Below are 14,431 nucleotides of genomic sequence, written 5' to 3'. Positions count from 1 at the left end.
CTCATCAGTTTTCTCATTTCGCGTGTTTCTTCTGCAGAGAACCGGACGAATGGGTACTAGAATCCGAAGTACAAAGCACGAAATACGTAGATATTCGCAAAGTGGCTGCCAGTAATCCGGAAGAGGTGAGTTTGGCTCTCTATCCAGCGCTAAACGGTGGCGCGCCACCGACAGCGCGAGTGAAGCAACGCCGGAAACCAGTAAAGATCTCGTGATAATGTCGGCCAATTGACCGGATACCAGAATTGACCTAACCTGAGCGCTTACACCTGAACCAGAGAGGAAGAACAGAATTCTGCCGATTGAGACGAGCAGAACACGATCTACACTCTTCCTGGTCGGTGAAGACGAAGGCCGCCGACTATGCGACCTGAAAATACCCGAATGTATCGAGAGACGGAGCACACGCGCTTAGAAGATAACTTATCTAATCTAGGAGAACGACCAATCCTTTTGCGAATCCAGATCGATTAGAAGATAAGAATCGTAGCGACAGGAAGAAAATCGCGCGAAAGATAATAATTTCAGAATGAATCGGAGCGTACAGTATAGTACAGAAAAAAGGAGAATGTACAGCTGGAAAAAGGACAATAGAGGGATACGATCATCCGTCCCCCGTTTGAGCTGGACGAGAGCGTTGCTAGCCGTTGAAACGAGCATACTCTTCGTCATCGTTCATTGGAGGATACATACTACTAACGCGATAAATTCTATGCTGATCCCTGCCACGAGTGCTACCTCGCATATTTCAAAATTCGTCGGCCTCGGAAGCACCAAGTCTGGACCTCGAAAGTGCCTCACCGTGGATACGTTTTGTACCGTCTTCTATCGCCGATCAAGAACCCAAGAGGGGATGATCGCGCGGTGGAAACGGCAGTATCGATAGTCAAGAACAAAAAAGCGAAAATTGAATGAAGAAAGCAGTGAAGGGGAGCTCTTGCGTAATTTGGTTTTGTCAAAGGAAGCCGAGGGAGTGCACAGACAAAATATTTAAATGGTAGTTACAATTTATAAGGAGATAATCACTCTGGTGGCCTTAGGATTCAATTAATATCTAACATCGGTCCCTTGGCATTTCCGAGAACTGATGGTACCTTTACGATTTTCTGACGATGCCTCGAGAAAAAAGAAGACAAAGAAAGAAGATGCGTCTACTTTGATTTACAACTCGGTAGAAACTCGTGTTGGCTGTTGTTCAAAAACATGAAGAGGAACATGAAGACACGAAGAAGAGGATCGTGGACAGCGTGAAGCGGACGTAGAAGATTGTATCGAGGAACGAGAAAAAATCGCGGAGGAGGCTTAGGCTGTTAGATGAGAATGAGAAAGAATGTGAAAGAGAGAGAGAGAGAGAGAGAGAGTGAAAGAAAGAGAGAATGTGTGTGTGTGTATTTGTGTGAAAGAGAAAGAAAGAAGCTGAATGATATTGCTTCGAACCCGCCGTTTTTTCCCTGAATGGGGTTGACAGTCTCCAGGCTTGAGAGCTCGGCATGAAGTTGAAAGATTGCGGAATAATCGGACGACACGTACGCCAGCGAGATTTTTCTCGAGAATTCTTTCTAGAAACGGAACGCGTAGAGTAAACGCGATGTACAAAACTGAAAATTAAGAAAAAAAGATAGTGATCTCATAAGGTTCGAAGCAAACGAGTTTTCGCTAAGGGACGTCGAGCTTACTTCCTTTTCGTGCCCAAGACGTGTTCGATTTTTCATGCGATGATACTTCATTGTCGCATTATTTTTATCTTTTTGCTGAGTCTCACGCGGCATGTTGGCATACGCTCTCGTCGCGACTCAAAAATTTATTCGCGCGAGATTTTTATCAATCTAGTGCCAATCCATTAAAGAGAAGAAACGTGAGTAGTTCAACATGCAGCGCGATCGCAACCTATTGAACTGTTATCCCAAAAGGGGTAAATTACGAAGGCTGTGTTACATTTTCCATGGAGTTGTTAGGGAAAGAATGTGGAAGGGAACGTGAACAAAGAATGCGACGTGCATCGTGTTCGCGATTCGCGAGAAACAAGAGATTCTTCTTGCGATCGTAGAATCGTGAAGCGGTGCAACATCCGCGTGCGTGTGTGTAGCGAATAAAGGTTTATGTAAATTAAGGCTCGTTAAATTAAGGAGACGGATATGTGTCGTGTCGTGTGTGTTGAACGATCGGTAAAAGATTGATTTCGAAAGAACACAGAATGGTATGAAAGAAATGAATGAGGGATGGATCGAGCGATTGTGATTAGAAATAGAGATCGCGTGAGGCACACACAGACAGAGACGGTACGTCATTACATACACACCAGCTAAGAAACACTGCCAATACGATTGTAATTAAGAGCTCTACGGTAATTAATCGATTATAATTATTCTTACTATTATTATAAAAGGTACGATTGTATAAGTGTATAACCGAATAGATCTCTAGCTGACGCGCGCGAGCGGACAATAGTGCATCGAAAGTGTCTCGCGTCCGCTCCGCGAGGCACGTATTTTAAAGCTCTTGAATCCTCGCCGAGGCTAGTCAGATTATGACGTCAAAGGCGAGAAAACACGTTTCTTTAAATGTCATTTTTAAATGAAAAGATATTTCAATGAAACATTTTCTCAGATGGCTTCAACACACTTTAAAAATATCTCGGAAAACTATTCTTTTCCTTTGACAGTCAATCAACAACCATAAAGTGATGTCAGACTTTGTCATGTAGAATGACTGTGCATGTGCAAAGACCAGATAGACTGGAGCCTCATGTTACAATCATGTTACAGCTGTTGATTGATTATAAAGGGAAAACACAGTTTTCAAGATATTTTAAGAATGTGTTAAAGTTATCTGAAGTTTTAGCGATAATCTTTATTTCGAAATGGTATCTAAGAATTTTTATCATGTTTTCTTTTATTTGACGTCACAATTCCAACATGGTTAGCGAGGAGCCAGGAGCCTTAATGGTTTTTACAATTTAATTTTTCCGAGCTGCGCGTCGCGAACGCGCGAATTGTAAATGTAAATACTTAGTTGAAATTATCATCGTAACGAAACGGCATATTTACACTACGCGGAAGTCACGCGGTTCATCGTCGCCGGGGCAAAAGTTACTTCGCGAGAGTATTCGACAGCTGTCTAAAAGAACGGTATAATCTCTCTGTATCCGCAGATCTTCGGCGAATCGAAAGATCGACACCGGAAGATGCAAGAAAAAAAAAAAAGAAACGCGTCACTGCCAAAATTCACGCACTGCCAGTTCCGTCGTTTCTTAACGACGCGCCTCTACTAACGTAGAATCTCTCTCTGTCGCACGTTCGTTCGTTTGCGTCGTGCTTCTAACAAACTCGTTCTCATTCGCGCGGGATCCTGTTCTTTTTTATATATATAATACTTACACAGCCACGGCCTAGCCGCAAGATAGTACGTTTAGCTCGTTCGTTTTTCGGATTCCGGTTATTCTTCGGCCATATAAATGCATCAAATAAAAATATATGTTGTAATATATATAAATTATTATATATATAATTTTATATATATTGCCGTTCTGAACTCATCAACATAATAATCTAGTAGATACATTTATTTGGAAAAATTTAATCACACAAGCTAAAATTTATTGTTCGCATCTGTTATGTGTTCGTTAATTCACGTATATTTAGAGAAATTAATCATTCATATAAATTTGCTTTATTCTGACACGATAATTTTTTTTTTTATAAATTCTGAAAATTTATTATTTTTAAACACTTTTTCTTAAGATCAGCGATATCCTCCGAGCACTCATGTATCGCATACTGCCAAGACTTTGTCGAGCCCGTAAATTTATCGAACACTGCCAGCGGGACGTATAGAACAGGATACAAGAGTTGTGAAAAAAATTATAAATATATACGATGAGTCCTGCCCTTCGCGTTTTTTAAAAATCAATCCGAGACGGTGCCATACGAAGTCTCGTGAGAAACCATAGTGCGTTTTTTATGATCGACGCGTCCCGCTTTTTCGGGCTGAGACATGATGAGATATAAAAACAAGATTTAAGAAGCGAAAAGAAGATATTAGGTATAATAATTTTGATGAAATACGATGTAAAGAACAAAAAATCTTTGAAATGTTTGAAATATTTGTTTTGAAAGATTTAAAGTATTCAATTTTAAGCGCCTCTAAATCGACATATTTTATCACATCGACATCTATCTTATTTGAGAATTAACAACTGCATTTTTCATATTTATTTCTTGCTTCTTACATCTTCGTCTTATATTTTCTCGCATCTCATTCAAACATATTCATCGACTTTTCATTCTTTCGTGGTGCGATCGTTGTCCTGATCGTTACTTCCGTCTTTTCACCTTGCCAATTTTCTCTGTTACAATTTTTTTCCTTTGCTTGTATAAAACGAATTGTTATCAGTCGAAATTAATATCGATCGGATAAGGGACCAATTTTTTACGCAACTTGTCCGTCATTTTTAGATGTATTCTATCGAGATAGAACTAATCATATTCTATCGAGATAGAAATAAATCTATTTTACGTTTTTTTTCTTTCCAGAACATGACGTTTAATTGCAATTGAGAAATGTAATCGATTTTTGATCGTATTTTGAAAATTTTTTATAGTCTGCACGTGTGAGTCTTTAGACATAATTTATTAGAGAGATAAAGAACTGAACAGGGAGGTTCCATTAGTTGTTAAGTATACAAGTTGCATTTTCATTAACTTTTTAATAATATTTCTTATAAACGCAAAGGTGAGATGACAGGAAGGAGCTTTCGGCTACTTGATCGCGCTTGATCTCACAAAATGGAAGAATCGCAACAAATAATAAAGAGAGAGAGAGAGAGAGAAAGACACATCTCGAAGGTCCTTCCAATTATAATAATTATTTCTCGCGTTATGTAAAATTAATTTTGAGTGAATCGGCAATGCAAAAGTCGCGGAAAGGTACAAAAAGAAAAAAACGGGATTAATTTTCTGACGAGCTTCGGTATGATAGCCCTTAGCGATCTTGTACGATAAGTTTATTTGAAAAAGAATTGCGAATATACATATAATATACGTTTATATATTCGCTCATATTTTGTAGGTCGCTTGTGTTGTATAATTATACGATTGGCGAGTCTAATTCCGACTTTATAAGTATTCTCTTGTACGTTATTGTATTTTTCGTTTGTAATTAATCTTAATTAAGATTTAGCGTTGTTTCTCATTGCCAAGAAAAACGAGTCGACTGCATTTAGTTAAAAAAAAAAAAAAAAAAAAATTGTTTTCAAGCTTCGGCGATCTCGTTTATCACGTTTGAAAGTCTGCAGCGAACAAATTTCTCTCTATGTAAAAGAATGTGAAAGATATTGAAAGAAAAAAATACATGTGTGTGGCTCAGCCGTGTAACTATAAAACGTCTCGTATATTTATCATCATTCTTCGTATCGGCCTGTTGATAATTCTAAATTATCGATATAGAAAACCTCTTTAAATGATAATATTAATATTAATAATAATAAAAATAACGCGAAAAAGAGACGGAAGGCTGAAAAAATAAGGGAGGGAAGACATGTGTAAAAGCAATGTAAAACAATTTGTATATGCTTTTTTCTAGTTGCACAAAGTCTGACTCGAAACGAAAGAAATCATTTCGTTTCTATGATTTCTGGTGTGTTCTTTTTTTTATATATGTCCGTGCGTTTTTTTCGTAGAATAAAAAACTTTAATCCATGCGCGATGCGCCGCGCAATGCACTAAATAAATAAATAAATGAACGTACGTTTAAGGGAGACGCTATAAAGTGTTCGGTAAGATATAATTAAGTTTGTATTAGCGTTATATAGACATATAGAGAAAAAAGGAAAAAAAAAACGAAAGAAAATATAGCGAAGCGAAGAATTATACATGGACAACTCATTCCTCTTTTTTTTCTTATCGCGATTTTTTGGAAAGAACTTTGCTGAACACACATACATATACACGTACACACGCTCTATATTAAATATAAATAAAATTACTTCTCCTTTTTTTGACGGTGCGTGCGAGAACTTGAGAGAGAGAGAGAGAGAGAGAGAGAGAGAGAGAGAAAGAAGAATCACTAGCCGTAATTAATTAACAAAGTGATGAGCGCGAGAGAGGAAGAGGAAGAGAAAAAGAAAGAATGATATGTGAGTATATGCGTAAGAATGCGAGAGTGAGACAAGGAGAGATATGCACAACGTATTTTTATTGCATAAAATTAGAAAAAAACGCGCAGAGAAACAAGAGAAATGTGAAAGAAACCTTTTTCACCTGTGAGATTCTCCCTGTTAATCAAACCGATCGCAATTTCATCCTACACTTTAATATAATCGTATTAGCGTCACGTATAGAGAGTACCCTTTCTCCACAAAAAACGTCTTATCTCTTTTTCTCCGATAAATCCATGCAAAGATTTATAATACAATCATATAGTCTAAATTGCGAAAATCGGCAAAAATTCAAGTCTAGGAAATGTTTTAAAATAAGATCGATTGTATCATATCGAACAATAAATTTAAATTTTGTTTTACAAATAAATTGTTGCTGTGAAATAACATAAAAAATACAAAACACCGATCACAAGGATCTTAAACAAATAATTACGCGACTTTTGCGTAGAATTTCGAAGCATTCTGAAAAAATCGAGAGAAAGAGAGAAGATATTGATAGGAACACACACATGTGTATATATATATATATAATTTTGAGGATCTCACACGGCGTTGACAAACGAAGGAACGAGTAAAATTTACAAGTTACAAAGGGGCTCTACATCGGTACGACTCGCCAGTTTTGTCGATTCCGATTTCGTCGACGATTGCGATGATGTACAGTGTGTCGATAGAAGTTACAAGCTTGTAATGAAAAAAAGAAAAAACAAAACTGATCGAGAAACAATCTCGGACATTATTTTGAGCATAAATAACGCGGCGGGAATATATATATATTATATATACATACAGGGTCATCGAAAAGTATCGGACCCCCCTAATATCTTCAGTTAGAATGCATTTTGGAGAAAATGTCCAATAGCAAAGTTGTATGGTTTCAAGCGGGGAGTAAGATGATGACCTTGACTTTGACCATGTCCTTCAAGATCATTTCAAGATCAACCTAATTTTTGTAAACGGAACCCCCTACATTTTATTGCATATTCTTATAGCTTATCTCGAGAGCTTTCCAAAACATTATAATAAAACATTTTTTCATTAAGTACTTTTTAAATTATACAGGTCAACCTTGTTAACTTCAAACCTGTATAATTCAAAAAGTACTTAATGAAAAAATTTTTTATTATAGTGTTTTGGAAAGCTCTCGAGATAAGCTATAAGAATATGCAATAAAAAATAGGAGGCAAAATGCATTCTAACTGAAGATATTAGGAGGGTCCGATACTTTTCGATGACCCTGTATGTATATGTATAATTTTCGACGGGTTTCTCTCCGGCCGAGTCTCCGGCTCGGAATTGTAAATAATTGGATGTAAACGCGACGTACACACAAAGACTCCCCGAGATATGTGCATAAGTATAGCTTATTACAGATATAGTGTTTGCATTTATTATAAATTCTATGTAAAAGCGTGACGCGAGAAATAAGAGAGGGTGTCGAGCGATCGCGACTTTGGGGCCTCCCCAGCTTGTGAAATCCTCCTATTGTTAGCGAAACATCGTGGTTTTGTTTATTATCAGTATTACGAGTGTCTTTCTGTTCGTTAATTACTCCCAAAGAATTCCCATAAACTCTCTCGCATGTTTCAATCATCATTATTCGAAGCGCGTCGTTTAATTTCTTTTATACCTTTTATATATGTATGTACATGTGTATATTTTTTTTAAATTTTCCTCTAGTAGTATGAGATGCAAAAAGATATTAGAGATAATATCGATATAAAAATCTCTAGAAATATATATAGGCATCCTCATCGTGCTTATTACAAGATGAGCTCTTGGATAATTAATTAATTAATTAATATAATTAAGGCCCCGCGAGATCGCTTCGGTTAGAAAAGTGCTTGTACATGTATAAAAGTAGAAAAATATATTGCATAGTTTAAACTAATATGGTTTATATCGTGTAGAGAGAAAGAGTGTGCGTGAGAGAGCGAGATAGAGAGAAACTCGACGAGTATCTTGATACGATGAAAAACTGGTGAGTCGACTCTTGTCGATCTAATTTCCAATTATCTCATGAGCCCTGTAGATTCTTGGGGGAGAAATGGAAGAGGGAAACGATTTTTTTCTCTCGCTACGTGGATGACGAAGCGGCGAGAATCGACCGCGAGAAATTATATTCTCAGCCCGGAAATCCATCCCTCTTTCCTCCCTTAAAAAAAGAAAATAACGATCTCAAACGATTTTTCTCGCCGCTTCGTCGGAATCGATATGAAAGCTTGATATGCTTTTTCTCATATTGCGACAAGACTCGATATCGCGTAACGAGGAGGAAACAGAAGACGTGATAATTTAGCACGGTTGTTTCGCACTGCCAAATAATAAAAAGAAAGACAACCACAAGCGTTCATTGTGTGGATCGACCGATCGTTGAAAAGCACCGCCGGTGTTCATTATAATCCACATAGTGGTTCTACGAGAAAAAAAAAAGAAGATAGAGCGCGTAGGGATGGACATTTTTTTCCAAAGCCCAAGTGAAGATGAGAAACGAATAAACGAGAGAGAAAAATATCCGAGCGTTGAACAGTGCTTTGTCTTTTTGGATACTTTCATGTACACAAACACGAATGATGGTTTATAGCTCAAGAACAGAACATTAAAGAGATAGATATTGTAAGAGAATAATAATAATTTCACGGTTACGATATCGTATTCTCTTGTTGTCCCTTCACTTTTTCAATACCTTCCCTAATTCTCTAGATATTTTAAAGGAAATGTGTCGGATATCTGTAATCTTTCGATAAATCAGATAATATTCATGTGTTGCTGTTTTCTCGTTGGGATGTTCCTAAAACTAAAAAAATTAATTAGATCCTAGTTGTGGTAAAAATATTCAGCAGTATTCTGTAAAAAAAAAAAGAGAGAAAAGAATAAATATAAATGTATGGAATTATATATCTTAGCTTCTAATAGAAGGGAGCGAAGATAAAGAGGGTGATTAAATTTCAAGCGCATTAGTTGAACATGATCGATTATTATTCATCGTCGAAACATTGCACGTACTTTTGCAATTTACAATACAATACCTATAATACAAAATACTAATAGTAATTGCCTGATAATAATATTAATGATAGTGATAACTGAAATATGAAAAATGGGGCGAAGTGGAAACGATGGGGTGGAAAGAGGAAGGGTGAGCGGAGATGAGCGAGGGATCTCGAGATTGAACGTACAGGAGAGTGGTCGAAAAAATAATAAAAAGTGGTTCCCAAAAGTTCAGTCGGTGTACGATCATCGAGTTTGCGATTGGTTCTCGATGGCTCCCCTTAGCACCCTCGTCGAAGCGCGATGTACAGGATGCTTCGAGATTTATACGTGTAACATTCCTTTATTTCTCGATTTTACCTCGTTAAAAGTTAATTCAGTTCGAGTAAAAAAGTACCTTCCGAAGTACCTTCAAGTAAATCAAAATATGTCAAGTGAATTTCTTATTCCATTTTGCATTCGGTCGCAATTTCATGAATGTATTAACATTCAACTTGGAAATTTAACTGATAATTAACAGTCCTTTATTCTCGATTTTACCTCGTTAAAAGTTAATTCAGTTCGAGTAAAAAAGTACCTTCAAGTAAATCAAAATATGTCAAGTGAATGTCTCATTCCATTTTGCATTCGGTCGCAATTTCATGAATGTATTAACATTCAACTTGGAAATTTAACTGATAATTAACAGTCCTTTATTTCTCGATTTTACCTCGTTAAAAGTCAATTCAGTTTGAGTAAAAAGTACCTTCCAAAGTACCTTCAAGTAAATCAAAATATGTCAAGTGAATGTCTCATTCCATTTTGCATTCGGTCGCAATTTCATGAATGTATTAGCATTCAACATGGAAATTTAACTGATAATTTGAAATCATAGGAAAAATCGCGATTTTTGTTAAAGAATGAAACACGTCTTTCGATACATTCTGTATACGCGCTACGCTCCCCGCGAAGGGCGCGAATTAATCGGCAACGGTACAATTCGGTAAAATCATGAGAAACCGCGAAATTTTTCTTTTCTTCAAGCGTTTCTTTTTTCCCTCAAACTTTCCGCGGCCGATTAATCCTCGTTTACGCGGAAAACAGAATTTGCATATATATATATACATATACTATACATATATAAATATTTTACTGATAAGTTTTAACAAGAGTTGGATATCCGTCATGAGGGAACGACGATCTATCGTCGATCTCGCGACAAAACGGTACGGAGAAAACCGAGGAGAAAGAAGGGTGGTTGGAAGGAATTAGGGTGGAACAACTATAGATTACAAAGTATGTCCTCTCACGCAAGAGACGTACGCAACGTTAACTCTCTTCTTCGTTTCTTCGTAAATTTTGATATATTATATATATATGTATATATAATATATAAGACTACTCTCTATATATATTACTTTTGGCAGGAATGTCGTAATTATATAATAATATCTCGGCCGTGAACCGCCCTGCATCTCGCATATGCATCAGGCGCACGACAAAGAAAAGTAAAGCCTCGCCTCTCGACCGATCTTCTCTGTTGGATCTTCTTCACTGTGTTGCATCGAGTGCGTCGTGATACACACGCGTGTATTCTCTTTTTTTTTTTTTTTTACCAATCTACGAGAATTTGTAATCCCGCAAATATGTGACGACAGCATACGTATATTCAGATGTATATTCAATGTTTGTTGAATATTTTACATTTCGTTTTCTTTTCAAACAGATGAACGATTTTTGTGTGGGAGTTATCGATTTAAATAATTTTTTAGCGATTTATTAAAAAATAACAATTTTAATAAATCGTGTAAAAACAATAGACTTAGATCAATATTATTTTTCGAAACAAGAGTTTGAAAAATAAATATGAGAAATGATATATTCATATAATTCCTTTGCGTTTTGATTTTGTCCCGATATCTCTGGCACTATTTTATTTTTAAATAGTTTGTAACTTTTATATGAAACATATCTTTTATACAAAGCTGTGATGTTAATAAATCGATTTTTCACTTGCGAAATATTCAAAGAATATTCAAGAGAATATACTCTTATGCTGTGTCGGATCTTGTTAGCGCTGTATCAAAAGACGACGACGACGAGTTGAAATATTATCGGAGGAACATTCGAAAATATACGATTTTTTTAATTATCAGCTTCTTCCAAAAAAAAAAAACCACGCGGCGACTCACGCGCGCTCGCACGAAATGCTTTTCCTCTCTTTTTATCTCTCAGGTTTTGCGAAGGCGTATAGAAATGACCATCTAGGAAGAAAAAGGGGGAAGGAGAGAAGGTCTTCGATCGCTCGATATGATCTAACGTAGCGAAAATGCGATGAAACGTAATGTGATGATCGCTTGTAATTATAGAGAATTACTCGAGGATACACAACGCGCGTTACTCAATATATAATATAATATATATACAATATGTAGTACACTGTTGTCGCCCCGAGAGCCGTGAAGAGATCTTCAGCAAAGAACAAAACAAAAAAAAAAGTGTTGCGAGTCGACGTAACGCGTATGTACATCTGGAGGTCGATTAACTCGCGAGCTGGAGGATTTCAAGTTCACGAACTTGCGCGAGAGAGTTCGAGTCAGTCGTTGAGAGAGAGTTAGAATTGTGGAATTCCGTCAGTTTTCCGCTCGCGATTTTTCACCGGCGATCTCGATCCTCGAACTCGTTCGACAAGAACGCACGGATATGTAAAATAAAAGAAACAAATTCAAACGTCTCCTGGCTCAAGGGAGCTTCTCACACGAATGGAAGGAGTACCGGGGTTTTTACTTTACACAGGCTGGAATAGTGATGGTGCGATAGTATAACGAAGTATAGTGCTTCTGCGACTACGTTTTGTCGACAGGGGCTTAGTGGAACGCCGTAGTCGCCGTATGATTACAATATAATCATGCTAATATATAATATTAATAATATAATAATAATAATACTAATATTAATAATAATAATAACATTTGTAATTACAAACTAGTAAGAATCTCTAATGACTTCGCGAGTAGAACTTTGTGATTAGGCGTTTGAGCAGTGTCTTAAACATGAGAGAAAAACGCTAGTTGAAACTATGAAAAAAAACCCGCGCATGTTTTCGATATTAACAACTAATCAATTATGTGATTTGCGCATTATCGATCCATCATGGGCCATTTCATAACTTCACCGGTGGATCGAGAGTGAGCGAGACTGTCGCGATATAGTTTGCATAAAATTGGTTCAAGAGCGATTCGCAAAAAACTTGTCTCGATACCTTAATATTCTTTGCTGTCCGCAATCGGAGAGACAAAGAGTGTCGTGTGTAAAAGTATTAAAACATACCTCGTAGTTCGATAGAAACATGAAAAACAAATCGATATGCATCGCACATTCACGCATTAAAAACGCATCTCCTGTTTTCTTTCTCTTTCTTGGTCATTTTTCTTTCTATCTTCGACATGCGGATTTTCGCATTTTTTCTGTCCTCTTAGGTCTTTCTTTCCCAAGCGGCAAGTTGACGCTATTTGACGTGAAAATGACGTACGCTTGCAACCTGGGTTCTCTCTACGATCTAACAAATTGGGTTCCGAATCTATCTGATTCTCGCTCGCAGATAGGACAGACGATTATCGATCGATCGTGTGCGACAAACCAATCATCCTTCATTGCAGGTGCAATCGGACGTACGCTCACACTCGTAATCTTACTTAATAAAAATGCGCTCGCGATTATCTCCTCGTGTTACATCCTACGATTCCTAGACGCTCGATTAGAATACGAATTTACTCTTGGCAAAAAGACGTCCAAGCTGACCACGCTTTATATACGACAGCACGTCCGCGCGAATCGCCTTTCAGCGACGTAGTTCAAATTGAATATGCTCGTCACGCGGCGATTACACTACCGAAAAGGCAGAAAAAACCTCTAAATATATTGACTTTGAAATCGCGATCTACCGATTATGTGTTTGCAAACTCTCTTCCGTATGCGCGAATAAGACAATCCGTGCTGCAATTTATACGGTGGTTTCTTCTTTTACTGCAACGCCCTTCCGCCCGATGCCTTCACCTGGTTTCCGGCTTTGGGAATCGCACCGATTATCTTGACACGATTCTGCGAAGTGCTCTGCTGCTGCTGCTGCTGTTTGTTATCGCAGAATTGCGGCGGTGGCGCAAACACCACCACCTCCTGGTCTTGGCCTCCAGCGGACGGGCCGGCGTTGAATTCCGGCGGCGGCGGCACAAACAGATCGTTGTTCTGTTCTTCAGCATCCGCCTCGATCGGCGGCGGCAGCTGTGCCAGGCTGACTGCGTGCCTGGTCAGTAATCCGCTACCGCCATAGCCGGGTCGTTTGGTCTGATTGATCTCCTTCTCGATCGAACCGACACCAGTTAATAGAGTCGTACCTCCCGAATGCTGATTGTTCTCCTGATTGGCTAAATTCCGCGCGGCGGTGTCGTCGAAACCCATCGGCGGACCCACCGGTACGTCCTGATCCGAGCTGACGCCGCTCGAGCTGTTGTCGCCGTCCTCGACGAGCGATTGCTGAGTCTGTAAGAGAAAGTCGTTCGGATGGCTCTTGGACGACTTGAGCTGCGTGCGCACCTTCTGGATCTCCTCAACGCTGAACGAATGAGGCAGCGAGCCGCTGCCCGACGAACTCGAGCCGGACGTGTTGGAGTTGCCGGATGTTTCTCGCGTCGCCTCTAGCTTCTCTCGCGCCGCCGCTTTCTCGAGCTCCTTCGCGATCTCACCGTCCTCGTCCGTCTCGTCGTCCTCGCCCTCGTCGTCGTCGTTCTCCGACTCCGATAGGCTGTAATCTGGCTCGGGAATCGGTGGCGCCGAGCTGGGCGGCACGTTCGTTCCATTCGGGCCGGAAGCGATCGACGAGAGATTCGTGACCGACGAGCTGGTGTTCAAGACGATGGTTTTCTTCTTCCGCTCGCGGATACCGACCGTGCTGTTACTCCTGGTAGTTTTCAGCGGTTGCGCGTACTGATTATTACCGTTCCCGTTACTATTCATATTGCCGATATTCTTATTCAGCGCCTGCTGACTGCCGGTTGACTTGAACGTCGTGCTGCTCGGCGGATTGCGCAGACTGTGAGATTTCCTGAGATGCGGGCGGTTAGCCGGTAGACTGCGCGAACGATAACCGACGGTCTTCATGTCCTCCGGCGAGGCGTACAGCTTCGCGCTGTTTGACGGTCGGAAACTCGACATCACTCCGTAACCACCTTCGACCGTGGCTGCCGCGAGTTCTGCAAAAACAAACATATCAATATTATTCTTGAGTAAAGAATAAAGAATTGCAAA

General features: G+C 38.9%; 2 protein-coding genes across 2 annotated transcripts in view; one reads left to right on the top strand and one right to left on the bottom strand.

Moving 5' to 3' along the window:
- Positions 1 to 8,812, top strand: part of jing (AE binding protein 2 jing) — a 118,110-nt gene extending 109,298 nt beyond the window's left edge. Inside the window, 1 exon segment of the mRNA XM_085482568.1 lies at positions 38 to 8,812. Coding sequence (XP_085338694.1) covers positions 38 to 215 — 178 coding nt within the window. The 3' untranslated portion in view covers positions 216 to 8,812.
- A 302-nt stretch (positions 8,813 to 9,114) lies between these two features.
- Prosap (SH3 and multiple ankyrin repeat domains prosap) overlaps positions 9,115 to 14,431 on the bottom strand; it is a 123,827-nt gene continuing 118,510 nt past the window's right edge. Inside the window, 1 exon segment of the mRNA XM_085482566.1 lies at positions 9,115 to 14,376. Within this exon segment, the coding sequence (XP_085338692.1) occupies positions 13,151 to 14,376 (1,226 nt within the window). The 3' untranslated portion in view covers positions 9,115 to 13,150.

This window comes from Nylanderia fulva, unplaced genomic scaffold (genome assembly GCF_048542155.1).
Source record: "Nylanderia fulva isolate GAGA-0341 unplaced genomic scaffold, ASM4854215v1 Scaffold21, whole genome shotgun sequence".
NCBI classification, from domain to species: Eukaryota; Metazoa; Arthropoda; class Insecta; order Hymenoptera; family Formicidae; genus Nylanderia; species Nylanderia fulva.
The sequence above is the reverse complement of the archived record's forward strand: the minus strand, read 5'-3'. Positions and strand labels throughout refer to the sequence as shown.